Source organism: Nomascus leucogenys, chromosome 7b (genome assembly GCF_006542625.1).
Source record: "Nomascus leucogenys isolate Asia chromosome 7b, Asia_NLE_v1, whole genome shotgun sequence".
In the NCBI taxonomy this organism is placed as follows: domain Eukaryota; kingdom Metazoa; phylum Chordata; class Mammalia; order Primates; family Hylobatidae; genus Nomascus; species Nomascus leucogenys.
In genome coordinates this window covers 58,944,472-58,971,328 of record NC_044387.1, presented here as the reverse complement: position 1 = coordinate 58,971,328, position 26,857 = coordinate 58,944,472, and the positions used below count along the sequence as shown (strand labels likewise).

General features: G+C 44.7%; 1 protein-coding gene across 3 annotated transcripts in view; it reads left to right on the top strand.

The window, feature by feature from the left end:
• PRR14L (proline rich 14 like) overlaps positions 1–26,857 on the top strand; it is a 70,671-nt gene that overhangs the window by 26,696 nt on the left and 17,118 nt on the right. For all 3 annotated transcript variants that reach the window (XM_030816155.1, XM_012508139.2, XM_030816154.1), the window contains 4 exons: positions 7,876–13,081; positions 21,045–21,116; positions 22,032–22,203; positions 24,007–24,113. In XM_030816155.1, the coding sequence (XP_030672015.1) occupies positions 7,876–13,081; positions 21,045–21,116; positions 22,032–22,203; positions 24,007–24,113 (5,557 nt within the window). The remainder of the gene's footprint in view (positions 1–7,875; positions 13,082–21,044; positions 21,117–22,031; positions 22,204–24,006; positions 24,114–26,857) is intronic.

Genomic DNA, 26,857 nt, shown 5'->3' with positions numbered 1-26,857 from the left:
CTCAGGCAGTAATGCAAGCATGAGGAGCAGCTGTAAATGCAGATGAAGCTTTGCTCACTTGCCTGCTTCTCACCTCCTGCTGTGCGGCCCGATTTCTAACAGATGAAGGATGGGTACTGGTCCATGGCCCAGGGTTGGGGACCTCTGCATTAAATTATATGAACATTTTGTTACTGTGATAACACATCAGATTTGACTCTTAGCTTCTTGGCAGCTTGGACACAAAAGGAAGCACAAATCTTTCTTATGAAAAAGGACATTTGTCCCAGTTTATCACCCAGCTTCCTGCTGCTGCAGATTTCCTCTGTGGCTCAAAGGCTTCACTGTCCAGTGTAGATTAAAGGACATTCCTCTGAAGATGAGAAATGTTGTTTTGTACATAAATCTCACCCTGTTCTTAGAGCCTTACTAGGGATGCAGTTTAGTGGGCCCCTAACCCCACCCCCAAGATCTGTTTAGTGGGGCTCCAGTACTGCTGTATTTAGTCTTTGATATATATTCACCCACATCTTACCACAAAATTTACTGTCTATTGAACTACACTTCATTTAACCACTGAACTGGCCTTTTAAACAGGAGAACCAGGGTTATTTTCTGCTTGGAAATCTGCCTTTTCAAAATTACTTGGCTACTCTCCACCTAAGAAGCTGGTCCACGTTGAACATAGATAAGATGAACTCTCCTGAACAATATCTGCAGCTAAATTACTCTGTGACACTTCTCTTTATGTTCTAATATCATGCTTAGTTAATGACTTAAATTGGTAAAATATTTGATTTTTTCTTCTCCCCCAAACCCATGGATAAGGGTCTCAGTTTGGTATAGGGGAGCTTGAAATCAGCATCTCTACTAGAGTTTTTAGCAGCAATGGCCTAGTTCATTCTGTCCTCCAAGAACCTTCCAGGGTATTCCTGTGTTGCACATGAGGAAGCAAGCTCAGCTGTCCAAAGTCACAGCCGGTTATAGCAAGCCAGAGAAGAAGATTCTATGGAGACAGGCCTGTGAAGATGTTGAGCCCTGGGAGCATGAGCAATATATGCCATCACCATGGATTTGATTTAAATAGACCCACGTGCTCTTCTGTAGTGTGGCCAGCATTTTGGCTTGCTCTACCAAGGTCAGGCATCTGCTACTTTATCTTTACTACGGAATTAAGAACTGAATGCAAAAAAAAAAAAAAAAAAAAGGCCGGGTGCGGTGGCTCATGCCTGTAATCCCAGCACTTTGGGAGGCCAAGGCGGGTGGATCACGAGGTCAAGAGATCGAGACCATCCTGGCTAACATGGTGAAACCCCATCTCTACTAAAAATATAAAAAATTAGCCGGGCGTGGTGGCGGGCACCTGTAGTCCCAGCTACTCGGGAGGCTGAGGCAGGAGAATGGCGTGAACCCGGGAGGCGGAGCTTGCAGTGAGCCGAGATCACGCCACTGCACTCCAGCCTGGGTGATGGAGTGAGACTCCATCTCAAAAAATAATAATGATTATTAAAAAAACCATCTTGGCTAACACAGTGAAACCCCATCTCTACTAAAAATACAAGGAAAAAAAAATTAGCCAGGTATGGTGGCGGGCGCCTGTAGTCCCAGCTACTCGAGAGGCTGAGGCGAGAGAATGGCGTGAACCCCGGAGGCGAAGCTTGCAGTGAGTGGGGATCGCTCCACTGCACTCCAGCCTGGGCGGCAGAGCAAGACTCTGTCTCAAAAAAAAAAAAAAAAAAAAAAAAACTGAATGATGCCTCATAGAAATCAAGCTTGTCTCCAGGGCTCCAGCTGCCAAAATCTTCGCTCTGCCCCACCCAGATTTAAGTTTTCTTTCTTTCTTTCTTTTTTTTTTTTTCTTTCTGTCACCCAGGCTGGAGTGCAGTGGTACGATCTTGGCTTACTGCAACCTCCGTCTGCTGGGTTCAAGCAATTCTCCTGCCTCAGCCTCGAGTAGCTGGGACTACAGGCACGCGCTACCATGCCCAGCTGATTTTTTTGTATTTTTAGTAGAGACAGGGTTTTACTATGTTGGCCAGACTTGTCTCAAACTCCTGACCTCAGGTGATCCACCCGTCTCAGGCTCCCAAAGTGCTGAGATTACAGGTGTCAGCCACCGCACCCGGCCCAGATTTAAGTTTTCTTGATGAAAATCTAATATATACTTGCTACCTTTGTTTCATTAAGTGTTTGCATAGTTGAGCGCTGTGCAAATTACTTGATTTTATTTATTACATTTTGGTTATTCTGAGTGAGAGGACTTCAGTGTAATTATAAATTGGCTGAAGAATGATTTGGGATCCCCTGCACCAAGTTGTTTAGTAAGTGAACCTCTGCTACTACACTCTCCCCTCGGTGCATATTTTTACTTCTCTGTATAAATGTCCCACTCTCAGTACTATCAAATTACCATGGTATTCCAGAGTTTTGGGATTCTTTTGTTTAATTGATTTGTAATGTGCATGGTTTGGGGATATATGTGATAATACATTCATATAATTTGAAAAGATCAATTTGTGTACTTGGGATTTCCATCACCTTAAATATTTGTCTTTTCTGTATGGTAGAACCATTTGAATTCTTCTCTTCTGGCTATTTTGAAATATGTAATAGATAATTGTAAGCTATAGGCACAATCATATGTCTGCTGCTTGCTGCTGCTCAATTAGCAAAAATGGCAGCAGGTTGAACTTTTTTTTTTTTTTTTGTGACAGAGTCTTGCTCTGTTGCCCAGGCTGGACTGCAGTGGCACTATCTCGGCTCACTGCAAACTCCGCCTCCTGGGTTCATGCCATTCTCCTGCCTCAACCTCCCGAGTAGCTGGGACTACAGGTGCCCGCCACCACTCCTGGCTAATTTTTTGTATTTTTAGTAGAGACGGGGTTTCACCGTGTTAGCCAGGATGGTCTCGATCTCCTGACCAGATTGAACCTTTTAAAAGGACTTTTGCTGTAATAACCAGAAGGAGCCTTTAATTGGTTGGATGCACTTTTGCCTGTCATTCCTTATTTCTTGATTGCAGTAGGGCAGACACATGAGAAGTGGGCGTGGGGGAGCAGTGGTGGGAGTGTTTGAGTTGACTGGCCATCTCACAGGGGAGATCTTCCCCATCAGGCACTCTTGCTGGTTCCTCACCCTTTCTGCTGTCCTGACTTTTAATATGCCTCTTTCAATAATTTTCTGTTTAGTTAATTTTACAAAACTGATGTTATCAAGTTTATTTGTTTTATCTTGTTTTCAGAGAGTTCCCTATAACTGGGCTTGTCTGGGAAGTTTATGTGTAAGAAAGGTGAAATGGTATCAGGAACAATGGCAATATTAGTTCCTGCTCATTATTGTGAGACTTAATTCCCACAGTAGTGATTTCTATGAAGACTTATTTAGGATGGTCACCAGAAATTGGAAGAGCTTTGAGGAAGAGGTGAAAGTAGTCAATTAGGGAAAATCTACCTTATATAAGTTGGAGAACTACATGTTTATTTTTTTTTTATTTTATTTTATTTTATTTATTTTGAGATGGGTTCTCACTCTGTCGCCCAGGCTGCAGTGCAGTGGCTGACTGCAACCTTCACTTCCGGGGCTCAAGCAATTCTCCTGCCTCAGCTTCCCAAGTAGCTGGGATTACAGGTGCCTGCCACCATGCACGGCTGATTTTTTTGTATTTTTAGTAGAGACAAGGTTTCACCATGTTGGCCAGGCTGGTCTTGAACTCCTGATCTCAAGTGATCTGCCCACCTCTGCCTCCCAAAGTGCTGGGATTACAGGTGTGAGCCACCATGCCCAGCTGTGTATTTACAAATTCTTGAATAGGGTAGCACCGTCTGCTGTAATAGGGAAAGTAGGCTAGTTTCACAACGTAAGTATTGTGTGTTGAATCAGGATTTTGAGGCTGCCTTTTGTAAATGATTGGTATCTGAAAACCTGTGGCTTGCAGTACATATTTGTTAATCTAATATTTGCTGACTCTAAACATTTTAAAATGCTGTGTCTAGCCTAGTTATTCCATTTTAACTGTTCTCAGGTCCAGTAAAATAAAAAAACAGAGCAAAAGAAAGGCACCTTTTATATGGCAGGCACTGTCCCATATGACATCTTACATGCATTATTTAATTTAATCCTCAGTGTAGCACTGAGGTAATTGTACTTTCCCCACTTTTTACAATAAAAGAAACCAAGACTGGCCGGGCGCTGTGGCTCACGCTTGTAATCCCAGCACTTTGGGAGGCCGAGGTGGGCAGATCACGAGGTCAGGAGATCGAGACCACGGTGAAACCCCATCTCTACTAAAAATACAAACAAAAAAAAATTAGCCGGGCGTGGTGGTGGGCGCCTGTAGTCCCAGCTACTCGGGGAGGCTGAAGCAGGAGAATGGCGTGAACCCAGGAGGCGGAGCTTGCAGTGAGCCGAGATTGCACCACTGCACTCCAGCCTGGGCGACAGAGTGAGACTCCCGTCTCAAAAAAAAAAAAAAAAAAGAAACCAAGACTTAAAGGTAAGTATCACAGAGCTACAGGGCACAGTGACTCACACCTGTAATCCCAGCACTTTGAGAGGCTGAGGTGGGAGGATTGCTTGAGCTCAGGTGTTCAAGATCAGCCTGGGCAACATAAATAACCTTGTTTCTACAAAAAATACAAAAATTAGCTGGACATGGTGGCGTATGCCTACAGTCCCAGCTCCTTGGGAGGCTGAGGTGAGAAGATCACTTGAGCCCAGGAGTTGGAGGCTGCAGTGAGCCATGATGGCGCCACTGCACTCCAGCCTAGGCAACAAAGCGAGACCCTATCTCAAAAAAAAAAAAAAGTATCACAGAGCTGTGATTGAAGCTTAGCTTGTCTGGCTTCACAGTCAGGGCTCTTTCTCATAGTAATTGCCGCTCTCAGGACCTGTTGAGAAATGGATAGGGAAGCCGTAGAAACTCAGTATTAATAGCATTTGTTTATTTGACCTAACTGTATTCGTTCATTAATTTTATGAATATTTTATTAAGTACTCTTGTGCTTTTATATACCAGGCATTATGCTGAACCATAAGGAAGAGAACAAAACAAGATCCTTACCCTCACAGAGTTTATATTCTAGTAAGAATTAGATTTTTTTTTTTTTTTTTTTTTTTTTTTTTGAGACGGAGTCTCGCTCTGTCACCCAGGCTGGAGTGCAGTGGCGCAATCTCGGCTCACTGCAAGCTCCGCCTCCCGGGTTCAAGCCATTCTCCTGCCTCAGCCTCCCGAGTACCTGGGACTACAGGCGCCCACCACCACGCCCGGCTAATTTTTTGTATTTTTAGTAGAGACAGGGTTTCACTGTCTTGGCCAGGATGGTCTCGATCTCCTGACCTCGTGATCCGCCCGCCTCGGCCTCCCAAAGTGCTGGGATTACAGGCGTGAGCCACCGCGCTCGGCCAAGAATTAGATTTTAAATTTTTTGTTCTTTTTTTTTTTTTTTTTTTTTTTTTTTGAGATGGAGTCTCGCTCTGTTGCCCAGGCTGGAGTGCAGTGGCACAATCTCGGCTCGCTGCAAGCTCTGCCTCCCAGGTTCACACCATTCTCCTGCCTCAGCCTCTCCGAATAGCTGGGACTACAGGCACCCGCCACCACGCCTGGCTAGTTTTTTTGTATTTTTAGTAGAGACAGGGTTTCACCGTGGTCTCAATCTCCTGACCTCGTGATCCACCCGCCTCGGCCTCCCGGAATGCTGGGATTACAAGCGTGAGCCACCACGCCCGGCCTTTTTTTTTTTTTCTTTTTTTTGAGACAAGGTCACTACTTATTCTGTTACCCAGGCTGGAGTGCAGTAGTGCAATCACAGCTCATTGCAGCCTTGACCTCCTGGGCTCAAGCATCCTCCTGCCTCAGCCTCCCAAGTAGCGGGGACTAAAGGCACACACCACTATGCTTAGCTGATTTTTTTTTCCTTTTAAATTTTTTGTAGAGACAGTCTCCTTGTGTTGCCCAGGCTGGTTCAAACTTCTGGGCTCAAGCATTCCTTCTGCCTCAGCCTCCCAAAGTGCTGGGGTCACCGTTGTGAGGTACTGCATCCAACTCAGGAATTAGATTGTTTTGTTTTATTTTTTGTTTTTTGAGACAGAGTCTTGCTCTGTCACCCAGGCTAGAGTGTAGTGGCCTGATCTTGGCTCACTGCAACCTCCGCCTCCTAGATTCAAGCAATTCCCCTGCTTCAGCCTCCCCAGTAGCTGGGATTATAGGCAGGTGCCACCATGCCCAGCTAATTTTTATATTTTCGGTAGAGAAGGGTTTTTGTCATGTTGGCCAGGCTAGTCTTGAACTCCTGACCTCATGTGATCCATCCACCTCGGCCTCCCAAAATGCTGGGATTACAGGCATGAGCCACCACTGGAATTACAGGCATGAGCCACCACGCCTGGCCGATCTTTAAATAGATTTGCATTTTGCTTTTTCTGTTTAATACAGGTGTCCTGTTTTTTATATATGTATAAAATCATGTGTACCTATACCCATACATACACACATGTTCGTGTGTATAGTGTGCTAGTCAGGGTTCTCTTAGGGGAACAGAAGTAATAGGAGATCACCTGAGGTCGAGAGTTTGAGACCAGCCTGGCCAACATGGTGAAACCCCGTCTGTAGTAAAAACACAAAAAAAATTAGCTAGGCAGGCCAGGCGCGGTGGCTCACGCCTGTAATCCCAGCACTTTGGAAGGCCAAGGCGGGTGGATCATGAGATCAGGAGATCGAGACCATCCTGCCTAACATGGTGAAACCCTGTCTGTACTAAAAATACAAAAAGAAATTAGCCAGGTGTGGTGGTGGGCATCTGTAGTCCCAGCTACTCAGGAGGCTGAGGCAGGAGAATGGCATGAACCCGGGAGGCGGAGGTTGCAGTGAGCCGAGATTGCGCCACTGCACTCCAGCCTGGGCGACAGAGCAAGACTCCGTCTCAAAAAAAAAAAAAAAAAAAAAAAAAAATTAGCTGGGCAGGCCAGGCGTGGTGGCTCATGCCTATAATCCCAGCACTTTGGGAGGCTGAGGCAGGCGGGTCACCTGAGGTCAGGAGTTCGAGACCAGCCTGGCCAACATGGTGAAACCCCATCTCTACTAAAAGTACAAAAATTAGCCGGGCATGGTGGCAGGTGCCTGTAATCCCAGCTATTCAGGAGGCTGAAGCAGGAGAATTGCCTGAACCCAGGAAGTGGAGGTTGCAGTGAGCCAATATTGTGCCACTGCACTCCAGCCTGGGCGACAAGAGCGAGACTCCATCTCAAAAAAAAAGAAGAAAAAAAAAATTAGCTGGGTGTGGTTGCAGGCACCTAGAATCCCAGCTACTCAGGAAGCTGAGGCAGGAAAATCGCTTGAGCTGGGAGGTGGAGGTTACAGTGAGCTGAGATCGCACTACTGTACTCCAGCATGGGCAACAGAGCAAGACTCTGTCTGAAAAAAATAAATAGGTAAATAAATAAAGTTTTATGTATAGTTGTTTTTTTCCAAGGACTAATTTTTTCTACGACATCTAATTTCAAGTACTGAGAAAATGGTCATCTAGTAAAATAAGCTGTTATTGTGAGTCTGCTTTATTAATGTTTTAAAATGAAAGTCTCTGAAGACTGAATGAGAATACAACATAGGGACATGTTTCTGTGTTGTATTCAGTTGTCCAGCATTGATCTGTGAACTCTGTATTAAACTTTCAGCAAGAGGCATTTGTCGAAAATTACCTGTTTCTGCCAGATACAGTTTTGGCCCTCTGTTATATTTTTAGAGAAGAACAAAATGAATGGTATAGCATGCTGACTTTCCGGTTTTCTTTTTGAGTTGGGTCTTCTGTTGCCCTTGGTAGCATAGCATAATAAAATGCATGAAGGTAGACCAAGTGATTTTTTATTACTGCATACTAATTTGGATTTATTTCTCTTATTCAGAAGGAAATGTACAGATTGCAGCTGAAACTCTGCTAAAATCCACCGAAGTACAAGGTATGAAGGTCAATGGGACTAAGACGGATAATAATGAAGGACACAAAAATGGCAATGTGAGTAAAGATCTCTCAGCTGGATGCAACGAATTCCCAGAAGTAGACAAAATCATGACCAGTGATGAGGTTTCAGAAACCAGCACATTAGTTACCCCAGAACCTTTAACCTTTGTGGACCCTGTATTAACAGAAGCAACTCCTAAAGAAAAAGAATGTGAAGAATTAAAAAGTTGTCCTTGGTTGTCATTACCAGGAAACAGTGCCATTTCTAATGTGGACAATGGGAAGGAAGAGTTGTGTAAACCAAACCTGGTCTGTGAAGCAGATAACAATCAACAACAGCTTCATGGCCACCATAATGAACAACCCAGTTCTACATGTGATAGTCCCACAGCCACAAGCCCCTTGAAAGAAAATTCTGAAGTTTCATGTTTCGCATCAGACTTATCTGATCCAGAATCCAGAACAATATCCTTAGAAAACTGTGGTTTTGAAGGTGGTGGTTTGCTAAAGAGATCTGCTGAAAAGACAGACAGTTCTTATTTTTATAGGGGGGATGATCAAGGGAAGAACTTGGGTTCTAGAGAAGAAAATGAAGAACAGCTTTTGATTCCCAGGAGTGAAAGAGGTGGACCTTTTCTTTTTAATGCCAGGGAACCAGAAAAGGAGATTAGTGGTCGTTGTTCTGGTGAAAAAGAGCCTGTTGTTTCTCCAAAGGAAAATATCCACAATAACTGCATTCAAGACAGTCTTCATACAGGGAGCTCTAGTTCTTTAATGCCCAATTCTTTTACTGAAGCCACAGAAGTAATGTTAAATAAAAATGATTTGAAAATTACTGTACACGTTCAAGGTAACTTGACAAACCCTGAGGACCATAAAGAAACTTTTACCAATATGAGCCATCCAGGTGGACACTCTGAAGAAAGCAATTTTTCCTCCTCGATGCAGATTGAAGAGGCAGGACAGACAACCCCTATAGAGCCCAATATATTAAGTAAATCTTTTTACACTAAAGACTGTAACTCCTTAGTCAGCATCCAGAGAAATCTGGAAAGCAACACCCAGTTAAATGAAGCATCATGTAATGATTTTCTGTTTGAAAGAAAATCCATTGTGAGTTTAATGCCAGAGGATCAGATAAGTCCTATAAGTGAGGTATTAAAACCCAAGAAAGGTACTGCTCTGTTGCCACCATCCCCAGAATTTGATTACAGACCTGAGTCAGAAAAAGTTGTACAGACCTCACATAATGATATTCCACTTTTAGATGAACAGAGCATAGCCTGTGAGATGAATGAACTTTCTGGTACCAATGAACTGGTTGTAAACAAAGTAGAAAGTGAATGTGTTTTAAATCAACAAGTGTCCCTTAATTCTCAAGACCATGCAAATTTGCCAACTGACTCTCTACTGCATTCAAACAAAGAGATGCCTTTAGCAACAGGCAGAGATGCCCATCAGAGCCATCACCCTCCATTAGAGGGTAGAGCAGATGTCATTGCTGATATACAAACCATTCCCGTTCAGACAAAAATGAAAGACATCTCTCCACCAGGTAACCAAACCTGTGGTGCCTCTTCAAACTGTCCCACCTTAAACATCAAACCAGTAAGTCTAGAGAGAAAAAAAGAAATGGCTGATTCAGGAACAAAAGTTCTACATTCCAGGCTGCGCTCAAATAAGAGAGAAGCAGCTGGCTTTCCTCAAGTGGTCTCTGTCATAGAATGTCACAGTGTTCAATCTCAGGATATCTCTAGCTGTCATTGTGTAAGAAAAAATGCATCCGAAGAAAACATGTGCTCTGCTTCTGCTGCTTTCAAGTCCAGCAAAATCAGCCTGCAAGTTGATAACTCTTTGATAACAAAATATGAAAATGCATTTCAGCACCGTGATCACCGCTGCCAAGGAACAGGACACTCTGTGGAAAAAAGCAGCTGTAAAGTGAGTTACACATCAGAGGAAAGGGAACTTGGTGGGAGAGAAACGAATGGCAGCCTTCCAGGAGATAAGATCAGAAACAAAATGACAGCAGGCTTGTTAAATAGTGGAATTTCAAACAAAACCATTCACACCTCCAGTAGCATCAAACTCAGTGAGGAAGGGCTGGAAGGAAAGGAGCAGGATGTATCCAAAGAAACTGTATTTTGTAAGTATAACATCTCTGATCATGCTATACAAGAACTAAACCAGACTGCAAACATTCCAGGTCCTGAAAAAGTGTTGGACCAGTCTCCCACTATTATGTTCTCCAGTTTTAAAAATGTAAAAGCAGTTGAAACACTTGATCAAAAGGCAGATGAAGTTCTTGACTGTCAGAGTAACCAAAACAGACCAGATGAATGCAAAAGTGAAGGTCAGTCAGCCAAGGAGATGCTAGGTAGTGACCAGAGAGAGACTGTCACCGAGCCTCACAGGGAGGTAAACCACAACCAAAAGGATCTGCTGGTCAGCTCAGGCAGTAATAACTCACTACCTTGTGGTAGTCCAAAGAAAGGCAATTTGAAAGGAGCCTTTGTCAAGATGTCTGGTTGTGATGAGTCCACAGAAGGTATGGTAGACATTGTCTACATGGACTGTAGTAATAAGCTTACAGAAGGTGTGTTGGACGTGAAGGCATCTAATCCACTGGATTGTGGTGCAAGGCAAGAGAAACTGGCATTCCAAGAGGACTCCAGGAGTACTGTGTCTCGGAGAGAACTGGATGCTGCACATACAGGAACAACTGGTCAGGTCTCAGATTTCCCAGTTACTGCTGCTTCTACAGTGGACTTTCTCAAAATAAAAAAATCATGTGAAGAAAGCATATACAGATCTTTAAAAGACTGTGAAATGGAAAAGTGTCCAGACTCTTGTGCCCATGAGATGGAGTCTGTTGCAGATCATGAACCAAATAAAAGAATATTGGGCAGAGTAAATGTGCCTTTAAATGATAGCCATTATGGAGAGCAAGATAAAGGAACATCTCTCAGAGAAACACAAGAAATGACTGAAGGATCAAGACTAGAACTAAACTCTGAGTTTGGCAAAGAAAGTACCTTTGGAATTTCCTCAAAAGAGTTGATGTCTTGCCATGATGAAAGCTCTGTTTCCCTAAGAAGCCTGAAATCCATTGAAATAATGTCTTCTCAAGAAAATTCAGAAACTAATGTTAACAGTGAAGAAACTGACCTGAAAAATCTTTGTAAACCAAAAGATGGTGAAATGCTTTGTGAAAATGTAAAGGACTGCACAGTCCTTCCTGAGATGAAGGAAAAAGTATCAAGAGATCGGAGTAATTCTAGTGACAGAGACAGCGTATGTACCTGTGTGGAAAAGAATACTTGCAAAGCATGTCACCCTCACGAGAATTCCTCTGACGGACATTTGCCTTTGACAGTGAAAACAGCTACTAAAGTGAAAGGAGAAGAAATCGAAGAGCATCAGAGGGGACTACTGGGTTACTTAACTGTTGGGGAGCAATCTGAGGAGTTGGTTACCAGAGAAGCTGGCGATAGCAGTCATGTGAGCAACATCTCTCAGACCGATGTTAAATGCTGGGGGATACTTAATCATGCTGAAAAACAGCAGAGCCCTGAGGTTTTGGACTACATGTTGCAGAAAGAAGAGGAATGTATACATCAACAAAAAGCACATATGATATCGAAACAATGCATATCATCTAGTCTGTTGTTAGATGATGCACAAAATAAGAACCAACCTAAAGTTGACAAAAATGAGTTCACCATGATGAATGAAATCACCCTAGCAAAGCTGGCCAAGGACAACATTGTGGCACAGACTCAGCAGTTAGAAGACCAGAAGGAGGAAAGCTTACATCATCCATTAAAGGACACTGAGTCATGCACAAGTCCTTGCCTTCTTGGTGCCCCTCGGAAAGCACAAGACCCCTCCTCTGCTGGGTGTGATCAAATACATGGTGCCTTTGCGAAGAAAGGAATGCTTCCCTTAAAGAAGCAGCCCCATCGAACTTGTAAGAAAGTTTCCTATCAGGAGCAAATCATTGTTGGGAGAAAAATAGGTAGAATCAGAAGTTCTGCCTTTTTAAAGAGTTCCTCCAATCTCATCCCCACAAAAGCGCACAGACTTCTCAGTTTGTGTACTCTGTCTGCACCTACACGATTAGAACCTGAAACAGCACCTACCAACAGCTTGGTTAGTCACATACCAAAGCAGACGGCTACACCGTACCATCCCTTGAGGAGCCTGAATTTTAGGAAGACTACCAAAGAATCAGCCTTACTAAACAAGCTGTCCATCCTTGCCTCCAAACTGGCCCCAGCCATGAAGACTCAGAAACTAAGATACCGACGGTGTTCCTCTGAACTTCTTCCAATGGCTAAAAGCTACAAGCGCCTCAGATATAAAAGGCTCCTGGATGGATTTTCATCCAGCACAGAGCAGCTGAATCCATATTTGGCAGCTAGTGGATGGGATAAGAGGCCTAACAGTAAGCCCATGGCACTTTATTCTCTCGAATCCATCAAGATGACCTTCGTAGATTTGAGCAACAAGATGCCGTCCCTGCTGTTTGGTTCTGAAATCTTCCCAGTATCCTTTCATGTGAAATCATCCAGCTCAGATTGCACGACTGAGTCCTCAAGGACTTTTCCTGAGCACTGTGCTCCGGCAAGGCTTGCCTTAGGAGAGGCCCTCCAGTGCCCGTCTCAACCTCCCAAGTGGACCTTTTCTTTCTTCTTGTCCCACGGTTGCCCTGGGATGGCCACATTCAGGGAAGACACTGGCGTCCATAGTCAGACCCACACTCAGGCTCCTCCCCAGCCTCCAGCTCCTCTCCAAGACTATGGAGGCACTGCCATAGTCCAGACCAGAGCAGACTGCTCTGTCCTTGGCCTTCACACACTTCTAGCACTTTGTTCCCCAGGATGTTACCGAATCTGGACAAAAAAACGGAGCTTCTCCAGCCACATGCCTACCATGCAGAGGCTCTTCATGACCCAGTTTACACAGGGCTTGAAAGGGTTACGGTCTCCAGCCTCCATAGCGGACAAGGTCTTCTGTTCTCTGCCCTACTCAGTGGGCAGAGTCCTATCCATTTGGAGCCAGCATGGGCCTTCTGTCTGCTCCTTCGAAATCTCTTCTCTTCATTCCCCTCACTGCAAGCGGCAACCAAGTCTGGGCACCACAAGCAGGTAAAATCTGTCCCCTGTTCTTTATAAATGTCCCATATTTGCTTCCTGTCGCTGGGGAGATGAGAGGGGAACTGCGGGAAATGCAAGGCTATTTAGAGTCCTCTTGGGTCTGCATTTTCTATTTACCTTGCCAAATCTCAGCCGAGAAAATACAATAGTAATTCTTAAGCATAGGACCCCCACCCCCCGCTCAGTTTTCCTGTAGAACCTACTTCTGTATTTCACACCATTCTTTTTTCTGTCCATTTCATTCTTCAAACCATCAAGTCTGTTGAATCTTTTTTTTTTTTTTTTTTTTGATTCACTCTTCTTGCCCAGGCTGGAGTGCAATTACCGCAACCTCCACCTCCCGGGCTCAAGCAGTTCTCCTCATTTAGCCTCCAGAGTAGCTGGGATTACAGGCATGCACCACCACACTCCGCTAAGTTTTTGCATTTTTTAGTAGAGACGGGAGTTTCTTCATGTTGGTCAGGCTGGTCTTGAACTCCTGACCTCAGGTGATCCGCCTGCCTCAGCCTCCCAAAGTGCTAGGATTGCGTGCATAAGCCAACCAGGCTGCTTTTATTTATTTATTTATTTTTATTTTTATTATTTTTTTTGAAACAGTCTCATTCTTGTCACCCAGGCTGGAATGCAGTGGTGCAATCTCGGCTGACTGCGACTTCTGCCTCCTGGATTCAAGCGATTCTCCTGCCTTAGCCTCCCGAGTAGCTGGGATTACAGGTGCCCGCCACCATGCCTGGCTAATTTTTGTGTTTTTAGTAGAGACGGGGTTTCACCGTGTTGGCCAGGCTGGTCTTGAACTCCTGGCGTCCAGTGATCCTCTCACCTTGGCCTCCCAAAGTGCTGAGATTACAGGCGGTCGCCACCATGCCCAGCTGAATCTTCTTTTCTACTCTTGCGTCCATCTTGCAGAAAACAAACACCCATTACAAGTGAAAGACTATAAATAGTAACACATAATCACTTGTAACATTATCTCCTTCACAAAGCACTAAACAGCCAGCACCTAACTCTTTGATATGTAGAGGACACAGAATAAATATATATATATATATATATGTTTTTTTTTTTTTTTTTTTTTTTTTTTGAGACAGAGTCTCGCTCTGTCGCCCAGGCTGGAGTGCAGTGGCGCAATCTCGGCTCACTGCAAGCTCTGCCTCCCGGGTTTACGCCATTCTCCTGCCTCAGCCTCTCCGAGTAGCTAGGACTACAGGCACCCGCCACCACGCCCGGCTAATTTTTTGTATTTTTAGTAGAGACGGGGTTTCACCGTGGTCTCGATCACCTGACCTCGTGATCCACTCGCCTCGGCCTCCCAAAGTGCTGGGATTACAAGTGTGAGCCACCGCGCCCGGCAAATATATTTTTAGTTAATGAATAAATTACACAGGTATCACCAGATATGGTTTATGAACCCTTGCCTTTCTTTTGGCAATGTAGAGGCTTCAAAAATTGGCATTTACCTACTTCAGTTTTAGGATTTATAGAACTTACAGTGAACTGGGACGGAGTTCTTGGGGTGTGATCATTGAGAATAGTTGGAAATAATTTCATCGATGTCATTGTACCTTCTAATTGAAAATAAGAGAAGAAAAAGAATTTGAGAGTTTAACTACTCATCTCAAGAATCCATAAAGAGTGGCTGGGCACGGTGGCCCATGCCTTTAATCCCAGCACTTTGGGAGGCCAAGACGGGTGGATCACGAGGTCAGGAGGTTGAGACCATCCTGGCTAACACCATGAAACTCCGTCTCTACTAAAAATACAAAAAAATTAGCCGGGCGTGGTGGCGGGTGCCTGTAGTCCCAGCTACTCGGGAGGCTGAGGCAGGAGAATGGCGTGAACCTGGGAGGCAGAGCTTGCAGTGAGCCGAGATCGCACCACTGCACTCCAGCCTGGGTGACAGAGTGAGACTCCCATCTCAAAAAAAAAAAAAAAAACCCTAAAGAGCTGCTATAGACATGATAGATAAACCCTCCTCTTTGTAATTATTTAAGTAAACAAAATATTTTTTAATTTGCCCTTACTATTGTTATAGTTGAAAAATTAGACATAAAATAAGAAGCCTTAATATTCCAAATAGCTTAGGAGGGCCTTGTTCATTGTGTGTCTCTGATGCAGAATCATTGTGTGTCAATAAAGTGGGCTGGTTCAGGGGGATGCAGTGGCTCATGCCTGTAAGCCTAGCACTTCGGGAGGCCAAGGCAGGTGGATCTCTTTAGTCCAGGAGTTTGAGACCAGCCTGGGAAACATTGGCATAACGTTGTCTCTGCTATAAAATACAAAAATTAGTCAGGCATAGTGGCGTATACCTGTAGTCTCAGTTACTCAAAAGGCTGAGATGGGAAGATTGCTTGAACCCAGGAGTCAGAGGTTGCAGTGAGCCAGGATCACACCACTACACTCCAGCCTAGGCAACAGAGCTAGACCCTGTCTCCAAAATGTTTAATTAAAAAGACAACAGGCCGCCTACGGTGGCTCATGCCTGTAATCCCAGCACTTTGGGAGGCTGAGGCAGGCAGATCACGAGGTCAAGAGATTGAGACCGTCTTGGAGGCTGCGCACCGTGGCTCATGCCTGTAATCCTAGCACTTTGGGAGGCTGAGGCAGGCAGATCACCTGAGGTCAGGAGTTCGAGACCAGCCTGGCCAACATGGTGAAACCTTGTCCCTACTAAAAATACAAAAATTAGCTAGGTGTGGTGGCGCATGCCTGTAGTCCCAGCTACTTGGGAAGCTGAGGCAGGAGAATCGCTTGAATCCAGGAGGTAGAGGTTGCAGTGACCCAAGATCGCGCCATTGCACTCCAGCCTGGCAACAGAGCAAGATCTTGCTCCGTCTCAAAAAAAAAAACCAAAAAAACCCCACAGGCGTCTGGGTGCAGTATCTCACGTGTGTAATCCCAGCACTTTGGGAGGCCGAGGCAGGCCTGACCAATGTGGTGAAACCCTGTCTCTACTACAAATACAAAAAAATTTTAGCTGGGTGTGGTGGCTTATGCCTGTAATTCCAGCTACTCAGAGGCTGAGTCAGGAGGATCCCTTGAACCTGGGAGGTGGGGGTTGCAGTGAGCCAAGATCGTGCCATCGCACTCTAGCCTGGGCAACAGAGCAGGATTCTGTCTCCAAAAAAAAAAAAAAACGACAAAAAATAGGCCAGGCATGGTGGCTCATGCCTGTAATCCCAGCACTTTGGGAGGCCAAGGCAGGCGGGTCAGTTGAGGCCAGGAGTTCAAGACCAGCCTGGGCAACCTGGAGAAATAAATCCCATGTCAGCTGGGCACAGTGGCTCATGCCTAAAATCCCAGCACTTTGGGAGGCCAAGGCGGACAGATCAACTGAGGTCAGGAGTTCGAGACCAGCCTGACCAATGTGGAGAAACCCCATCTCTACTAAAAATACAAAATTAGCCAGGCGTGGTGGCACATACCTGTAATCCCAGCTACTCGGGAGGCTGAGGCAAGAGAATCACTTAAACCCAGGAGGTGGAGGTTGTGCTGAGCTGAGATTGCACCATTGCATTCCAGCCTAGGTAACAAGCAAAACTCCGTCTCAAAAAATAAAACATAAAAAAAAAAAAATCCCATCTCTACTAAAAATACAAAAATTAGCCAGATGTAGTGGTGCATGCCCATAATCCCAGCTACTCAGAGGCTGAGGCACAAGAATCAGCAGAGGTTGCAGTGAGCCGAGATCATGCCACTATATTCCAGCCTGGGCGGCAAAGTAAGACTCTGTCTCAAGAAAATTTCAACAGCAACAACAAGGCTGCTGGTGGCCAGGCACTGTGGCTCATGCCTATATTCCCAGCACTTTGGGAGGCCAAGGCGGGCAAATCAGCTGAGGTCAGGAGTTCAGGACCAGCCTAGCCAACATGGTGAAACCTCGTCTCTACTAAAAATACGAAAATTAGCCAGGTGTGGTGGTTCATGCTTGTAATCCCAGCTACTCAGGAGGCTGAGGCAGGAGAACTGCTTGAACCTGGGAGGCAGAGGTTAGGGTGAGCCAAGATCGCACCACTGCACTCCAGCCTGAGCGACAGAGTGAGACTCCATCTCAAAAATAAATAAATAAATAAACAACAAAGTTGCTGGTTTATATTGTGTAGTTCCCTGAGCATCTTAGCAGAAAACTGAATAAATAGAATAGTGTCAGAAAAAAACCCCAGAACATGAACATTGCTGACTAGAATTGAAAGATGAATTGCTGTTACATGTACATGTCCTATAGTTTTTTTTTGTTTGTTTTTTTCCTGAGATGGGAGTTTCGCTCTTGTTGCCCAGGCTGGAGTGCAATGGCGCAATCTTGGCTTGCCGCAACCTCTGCCTCCCAGGTTCAAGCGATTCTCCCACCTCAGCCCCCTGAGTAGCTGGGATTGCAGGCATGCACCACCATGTCCAGCTAATTTTGTATTTTTAGTAGAGATGGGGTTTCTCCATGTTGGTCAGGCTGGTCTTGAACTCCCGACCTCAGGTGATCTGCCCGCCCCAGCCTCCTAAAGTGCTGGGATTACAGGCGTAAGCCACCACGCCCGGCCTTTATAGTTATTTTTAAAAGTTCACTTATTATAAAGACAGCCATGAAAATACATTAGAGTGACTCACATTGTTTTAAATGCTGGTGTACTGCTTTTATTGTCTACTTTGTTGATATGGCTCTAAAATCTCATAATTGTTCTGCTATGTGTTTATGGCACACAGCTTTAAATTGTATTACTTCCGGCCAGGTGCAGTGGCTCACGCCTGTAATCCCAGCACTTTAGGAGGCCGAGTCGGGTGGATCACGAGGTCAGGAGATTGAGACCATCCTGGTTAACATGGTGAAACGCCGTCTCTACTAAAAATACAAAAATTAGCTGTGCGTGGTGGCATGCGCCTATAGTCCCAGCTACTGGGGAGGCTGAGGCAGGAGAATCGCTTGAATCCGGGAAGTGAAGGTTGCAGTGAGCTGAGATCACGCCACTGCACTCCAGCCTGGGCGACAGAGCGAGTCTCCATCTCCCAAAAAAAAAAAAAAGGTTGTGCCACTTCCTCCAAACTGTGTTTGTTCCTGAGGTTAGGATAGATGGTAGTTACTCATTTCACCCTGTGGAGGTGTAGCCCTTTTGCCCCTTTTCGTCTTCCAGAGCTATTTCTTTCCCACCTGATGTTTCTGTTTCCCTCCCTATTTCTAGCTTTTTATTTTACTTTATTTTATTTAAATTCAAATGAAAGGTAGAGGGGGTGGTATTTGTAGATATTTTTCATTGGCTCTAAAAATGCCTTAACATCGTGTGCCTGGGCTTAGAGTTTAGAAGTTTGCTGTTTTTCTTTTCTTTCTTTTTTTTTTTTTTGAGACAGAGTTTCACTCTTGTCTCCTAGGCTGGAGTGCAGTGGCATGATCTAAGCTCACTGCAACCTCCGCCTCCCATGTTCAAGTGATTCTCCTGCCTCAGCCTCCTGAATAGCTGGGATTACAGGCATGTACCACCACACCTGTCTAATTTTGTATTTTTAGTAGAGACAGGATTTCACCAGGTTGGCCAGGCTGGTCTCAAACTCTTGACCTTAGGTGATCCACCCACCTCAGCCTCCCAGAGTACTGGAATTATAGGCACGAGCCACTGTGCCTGGCCAGAAGTTTGCTGTTTTACTAAACAAGCTTACAAATGATTTCTAGCGGGCCGGGCACAGTGGCTCATGCCTATAATCCCAACACTTTGGGAGACTGAGGTAGGCAGACCACAAGGTCAGGAGTTTGAGATCAGCCTGGCCAATATGGTGAAAACCCGTGTCTACTAAGAATCCAAAAATTAGCCTGGCATCCTGGCAGGTTCCTGTAGTCCCAGCTACTCGGGAGGCTGAGGCAGGAGAATTCCTTGAACCCACGAGGTAGAGGTTGCAGTGAGATGAGATCACGCCACTGCACTCCAGCCTGGGTGACAAAGTGAGACTCTGTCTCAAAAAAAAAAAAAAGAGTTTCATTATAAAGGAATTAACTTTTAATAGTTTTCTCCTTTTTTTTTTTTCGTGTGAGATAGAGTCTTGCTCTGTCGCCCAGGCTGGAATGCAGTGGTGTGATCTCGGCTCACTGCAACCTCTGCCTCCTGGGTTCAAGCAATTCTCCTACCTCACCCTCCCAAGTAGCTGGGATTACAGGCATGTGCCATCATGCCCAGCTAAGTTTTGTATTTTTGTAGAGACAGGGTTTCATTGTGTTGGCCAGGCTGGTCTTGAATTCCTGACCTCAGGTGATCCACCCGCCTCAGCCTCCCCAAAGTGCTGGGATTACATGCGTGAGCCACTACGGCTGGCTAGTAGTTTTCTTCTATATAGCTATGTTGTTTTGTTTAGTTTGGTTTTTGAGACAGAGCTCCCTCTGTCGCCCAGGCTGGAGTGCAGTGGTATAATCTCAGTTTACTACAATCTCCACCTCCTGGGTTCAAGCGATTCTCCTGTCTCAGCCTCCTGAGTAGCTGGGATTACAAGTACCCACCACCACACCCAGCTAATTTTTGTATTTTTAGTAGAGATGGGGTTTTGCCATGTTGGCCAGGCTGGTCTCGAACTCCTGGCCTCAAGTGATCTGTCCACCTCAGCCTCCCAAAGTGCTAGGATTACAGGTATGAGCCACTGTGCCTGGCTATGTAGCTATGTTTTTTTTTTTTTTTTTTGGTTTTTTTTTTGTCTTTTTTTTTTTTTTTTTTTTTTTGAGACAGAGTCTTGCTCTGTCGCCCAGGCTGGAGTGCAGTGGCGCAATCTCGGCTCACTGCAAGCTCCGCCTCCCAGGTTCACGCCATCCTCCTGCCTCAGCCTCTCTGAGTAGCTGGGATTACAGGGGCCCGCCACCACGCCCGGCTAATTTTTTGTATTTTTAGTAGAGACGGGGTTTCACCGTGGTCTCGATCTCCTGACCTTGTGATCCGCCCGCCTCGGCCTCCCAAAGTGCTGGGATTACAAGCGTGAGCCACCACACCCGGCCTATATAGCTATGTTTTATGTGTAACTTGGATTTAAAGAAAATAATTGGGCCAGGTGCAGTGGCTCATGCCTGTAATGCCAGCACTTTGGGAGGCCAAGGCGGGCGGATCACAAGGTCAGGAGTTTGAGACCAGCCTGGCCAATATGGTGAAACCCCATCTCTACTAAAAATAGAAAAATTACCCGGGCATGATGGCTCACGCCTATAGTCCCAGCTACTCGGAAGGCTGAGGCAGAAGAATCTCTTGAACCCGGGAGATGGAGGTTGCAGTGAGCCGAGATCGCACCATTGCACTCCAGCCTGGGCAACGGAACGACTCAGTCTCAAAAAAAGAAAAAACGAAAATAATTGGTTTCTCTCTAATATTTTATAAGGTTATAGAAACTGGCAGATTTTATTTTAATAGAGTCAGTACACAACTGAGTGGCATAATATATTCTTTAATTTTTTTTTTATTTATTTTTATTTAGGGATGGGGTCTTGCCCTGATACTCAGGCTGAAGTGCAGTGGTGCAGTCTTGGCTTACTTCAGTCTTGACCTTCCGGGCTCAAGCAGTCTTCTCACCCCAGCCTCTTGAGTAGCTGAGACCACAGGTGCACTCCACCACCCCTGGCTAAATTTTTGTATTTTTTGTGGAGACAAGGTCTTGCCATGTTGCCCAAGCTGGTCTTGAACTCCTAGGCTGAAGCGATCTGCCCACCTCAACCTCCCAAAGTGCTGGGATTATAGGCATCAGCACCTTGCCCAGCCACTGTTCTTTCTTTCTGTCTCTGCCTTCTTTCCATTCAAGTTAGAAAATAATCTTCCTGTCAGTCTGCCTCCATTCCAGTGATGGGCACATAAATGTAACTCCCCTGGTTGGAAAGCTTTCCTCTTTCTTAGTAACTGACATTTCTTGTCTTCTTGGGGCTATCATGTGCTAATACCCACAATAACATCAAAACCTTTCCTGTTATCCCACTGCCCTTACCTATTGCTTTTGTACTTTTGCTTTACTTTAGCCACACCATGTTACCATATGTGCCTCTTCCAGGCATGGAAGCTACATATAACACCAGCGGCAGTCAGAAGAGGTAAGTACGTGAGACTCAGCGCGTGTGTGTGTGCAAGAGAGAGAGTGCATACGTAGGTGGCGTGGATCGTCTGTGGCATGACTTTGACCTCTTGTCCTTGTAAACCTGATCTGTGTCTCTCAGATAAATATCTCTGAGATTGAAATCTGTTCTATTACAAGCAGCAACCGGGAATGTGTAATAATACCATTTGTTGTAAAAAAAAAAAAAAAAAGTGAAAATCACTAACCAGCTTATTGTACCAGAAGTCCCCTCTCAAGCTGTTTCATGTCTTACAGCCAAGTTCAGTCCCTGGACAGAACTGATCTTATCTGAGCACTGTTCATTTGTACGGTTTACCAGATATCATCCTCACCCAAAAAGTCTGTTCCTTTTTTCATTTTTCCTTATAAAACTCCATAGCAATAAAATGGATTACACATTCTTGTAATTTTTTTACATATGTAGATACAGGCTATGTCTGGAAGTGACTAGAAAGCAGGTTGACTGGATATATTATTCTCTGGAAAGAAAGAAAAAGTATTGAGGCCTAGATGTTAAGAAGTTGAGGCTGGCCTTGGTGGCTCACGCCTGTAATCCCAGCACTTTGGGAGGCCGGGGCGGGCGGATCACCTAAGGTCGGGAGATCGAAACCATCCTGACCAACATGGAGAAACTCCGTCTCTACTAAAAATACAGAATTAGCTGGGCGTGGTGGCGCATGCCTGTAATCTCGCTACTCGGGGGCCTGAGGCAGGAGAATTGCTTGAACCCAGGAGGCAGAGGCTGCATTGAGCCGAGATCGCACCATTGCACTCCAGTCTGGGCAACAAGAGCGAAACTCCTTCTCAAAAAAAAAGAAGAAGAAGAAGTTGAATGTGCTGGAAGTAGAAAGGGAACCCCTCTCATATCTTTTCTTTCTCTTCATGGTGCTAGGCTGGAGCCTCCATTCCCTGCTTTGGTACCAAAGTCTTGCTTGGTAGCAGAATCAGCTGTCAGCAAGCTCCTGCTTTCAGCCTCTGAGTTCCAGGTTCCTGGATTGGATGAGCTGGATGGTGTGAAAGCGGCATGCCCCTGCCCACAGAGCAGCCCTGCAGAACAGAAAGAGGTAAGTGTAAAGTGCTGGTTGGGTCAGGTGATGGTGGCATTGGAGGTGGCCATTGTCAACTCACATCACATTATAGCTACAGACTGGCTTCTGAGTATCTTCACATACCACCTTTAGTGTCAGCCGAGTCCTGGAGAGTACTAAGCCAGGAGTTTTTCTCTTGGCCAATAAATGACACAGTGGATTTTTTTAATCTGCATTGTTTTCCAGATACTTTTTTCTTGCCAACAGCATGTAACAGTGTTTAGAGAATTGGACGAAAGAGCTGCTTTGTGCATTCAAAGAAGATGAGTGGATGGTGATGATGTTCAGTTTTGCAATGTCTGTTGTCTTCAACAGTTGCAAACTTTCATGTTGGCAGTCTCAATATTTGAACTGAATGTACAATTCTTGTTTTGATGATACAAAGGGAGTAGTTGCTTAAAACACAGCAGGGGCCAGGCATGGTGGCACACGCCTGTAATCTCAGCACTTCGAGAGGCTGAGGCAGGTGGATCGCTTGAGTCCAGGAGTTCAATAGCAGCCTGGGCAACCTGGCGAAACCGTGTCTCTACAAAAAGTACAAAAATTAGCTCACCATGGTGGTGCACACCTGCAGTCCCAGTTACTCAGGAGGCTGAGGAGGGAGAATTGCTTGAGCCTGGATGGCAGAGATTGTAGCAATAAGCCTAGATTGCATCACTGCACTCCAGCCTGAGTGACAGAGTGAAACCCCATCTTAAAAAAAAAATTAAAGACCGGGCGCGGTGGCTCACACCTGTGATTCCAGCACTTTGGGAGGCCAAGGCGGGCGGATCACCTGGGATCAGGAGTTCGAGACCAGCCTGGCCAGCATGATGAAACCCCATCTCTACTAAAAATACAAAAATTAGCCGAATGTGGTGGCACATTGCTGTAATCCCAGGTACTCTGGAGGTCGAGGCAGTAGATTCACTTAAACCTGGGAGGCGGAGGTTGCAGTGAGCCTGGATCGCACCACCGCACTCCAGCCTGGGCGACAGAGTGAGACTCCATCTCAAAAAATAAATAAATAAGGCCAGATGCAGTAGCTCACATCTGTAATCCTAGCACTTTGGGAGGCCGAGGTGGGCAGATCACCTGAGGTTGGGAGTTCGAGACCAGCCTGACCAACATGGAGAAACCCTGTTTCTACTAAAAATACAAAATTAGCCAGGCGTGGTGGCACATACCTGTAATTCCAGCTATTCAGGAGGCTGAGGCAGGAGAATGACTTGAACCTGGGAGGCAGAAGTTGCCGTGAGCCGAGACCATGCCATTGCACTTAAGCCTGGGCAACAAGAGTGAAACTCTATCTAAAAAAATAAATAAATAACAAAATAAAAAAACAGCAAGAATAGAAGTGGGAGCTTTGTCATAAACTACTTAATAGAATCATCTCTAAAGTGAGGTAGCAATGTTTTAAATGTCAAGACAGGGACTTTATATATTTGAAATGTCTTACAATATGCCAGGGGTGGTGGCATACACCTATAGTCCTAGCTACCATAGAGGCTGAGGCAAAAAGATCAGTTGAGCCCAGGAGTTCCTGGCCAGCCTGGGCAATATAGCAAGACCCCATCTAAAAATAAAAATTGCCCATTACGGTGGCTTATACTTGTAACCCCAGCACTTTGGGAGGCCAAGGCAGGAGGATCGTTTGAGTCCAGGAATTCAAGGCTGCAGTGAGCTATGATTGTACCACTGCACACCAGCCTGGGTCACAGAGTGAGACCTTGTCTCAAAAAATATATAAATAAAATGTCTTACAACTTGACCATCTTTCTTCTTAATCTCTTAAAATAGGCTGAGCCAGAGAAGAGGCCAAAGAAAGTCTCACAGATTCGCATCCGGAAAACCATTCCTAGGCCAGATCCTAATCTTACCCCCATGGGCCTTCCTCGACCCAAAAGGTAAGCTCCTTCTCTATTACAAGCTAGGTTCACTTTTTTGGAAAATTGTTTGTCATAATATAATTACCCTTTAAATGGTCTTACACTCTGAGCCATTTATTACATTTCTAGGAATTTATCCTAAAGAATTAGTAATGTCACTAGATATTTATATGCAAGGACATTTTAATACATTGCGTACATAATCTTAGTTAACCCTCCAATGTCATGAGGAGGAACCTGTGTTAGGTCATAGCATCGATGCTAGCACATGTGATTTCTGTCTGTCACAGGATTTACCCAACCCCAGAGCTCAAGCCCCTAAATACTCTGTGCACCAAACTGGAAAAGGACCTAAAAGTCCTGAGTTTAGTTTTTCTTAAAAAAGATCTCCAAGCTGGGCACGGTGGCTCACACCTGTAATCCCAGCACTTTGGGAGGCCAAGGTGGCGAGATCACCTGAGGTTGGGAGTTCGAGACCAGCCTGACCCACACGGAGAAACCCCATGTCTACTAAAAATACAAAATTAGCCGGGCTTGGTGGCGCATGCCTATAATCCCAGCTACTTGGGAAGGCTGAGGCAGGAGATTCGCTTGAGCCTGGGAGGTGGAGGTTGTGGTGAGCCGAGATCGCACCATTGCACTCCAGCCTAGGCAACAAGAGCAAAACTCCGTCTCAAAAAAAAAAAAATCTCCAAACTTATATTTTCTTCTGATCGATTTTACTCCTCCATTTCTTATCAGCAAATGGAAGCCTAACAGTGATCTCTCAGGAACTTCCCTGTAAAATATGAATAAGAATTCCCAACACTTAAAGATTTCTATACAGGGCCGGGCGCGGTGGCTCACGCCTGTAATCCCAGCACTTTGGGAGGCTGAGGGGGTGGATCACAAGGTCAGGAGTTTGAGACCAGCCTGACCAACATGGAGAAACCCCATCTCTACTAAAAGTACAAAATAAGCTGGGCGTGGTGGCGTGCGCCAGTAATCCCAGCTACTCGGTAGGCTGAGGCAGGAGAATCGCTTGCACCCGGGAGGCGGAGGTTGCGGTGAGCCAAGATTATGCCATTGCACTCCAGCCTGGGCAAAAAGAATGAAACTCCAACTCAAAAAAAAAAGATTTCTATACAGTCTAATTGAGAAAAGAATGTGTACTACCTCCATTATAGTGCTTCACACAGCACAAATAAAATAACCATTTGTTAGGGTCATGATTGATGTTCCACTTCTACACCATAATCTTAATATGTTGTATTTTTGTCTTATGGTTCTTTTGTTGATCTATTGTATGTCTTTTCAAGAGAAATTTTAAAAATATTTCAGATATCCGAGATCGAGTAGTATTTATTACTCGAATGAAATAGGATTCAGTATCAGTTGTATTCTCTCTTGCATTTGTATGTCTGAAGAACCTTGTTTACATAAATAAGTAGTTGGGAGAGGAAAGAGTTTTAATATAGTAAAGTCATTCAATTATTTCCACTTCTTTCAAGTTATATGCCAAAAAAATCATAGAGTGATCTAGCATTATATTTAATGAAAACAAAAGATTGAAAAGCACTCAGTCACAAAGGTTCTGTTTTCCAGGCATTAGTGGCAGTTACTGTCTCAGTGTCTGGAACAGACCGAGAAGGGTCCAGCAAATGTCAAATGCCAGATCCTCTTTCACTTAGAGGTACCTTATTCATTCCAATATACTGAAATGGGGTTGAGAAAAATAAAATTTTTAATAAATCTTTCCTAAACCTAGGATGTCTTTCGATAAAAATGCTATTAATCAAATGTACTTTTGTCAAAAAAAAAACAACCCTTGAAGCTGCAGATTTTAGTACATTAAGTTTATGGAAAAGCCTGGGCATATAATTTAATTGGTGGAAGCAATTTATTATTTAAACCCATCAAGCAAATCATTCTTCCTGACTTTTCTGTTTTCCAATTCAAGTAAATATGTTTATTTATCCTTTTAAGAAAATGATATAAAACACTGAGAAATAAATTATGGAGTACAGATTGTGAGGTATATTTCTAAAAGTCTTAAAATCACAATTTATCCATTTTAATAATGCAGGCTGACTATCTCTTCTCCAAATTCTTGGGACCAAAACTGTTTCAGAGTTGAGATTTTTTCAGATTTTGGAATATTTGCATTATACTTACCAGCACCCCTCATCTGAAAATCCCAAATGCTCCAATGAGCATTCCCTTTGAACATAACCTTTGAGCATCATGTTGGCACTCAGAAAGTTTCAGATGTTGGAGCATTTCAGATTTTGGATTTTCAGTTATGGATGTTCTTAATAACCCAATAGTGCCAACCTGTGCATTACTAAAACAACGTGAGGCCAGGAGCAGTGGCTCACGCCTGTAATCCCAGCACTTTGGGGAGGCTGAGGTGGGTGGATCATTTGAGGTCAGAAGTTTGAGACCAGCCTGGCCAACATGGTGAAACCCTGTCTCTACTAAAAATACAAAAATTAGCCAGGCAGTAGTGGCACACACACGCCTGTAATCCCCGCTACTCGGGAGGCTAAGGCAGGAGAGTCACTTGAACCCGGGAGGCAGAGGTTACAGTGAGCCGAGGTCATGGCACTGCACTCCAGCCTGGGCTGGGCCTCAAAAAAAGAAAATATTATTTCTCAGTTCTAAATTTATAATAAAGCATTATAAGTTTTGAAGTGAGGAGTATGGTAGAAAGCATGATACTGCTTTAGTAAACGTGTATGCATACATGAATTAAACTCTGGTATTAGACTTTTTTTTTTTTT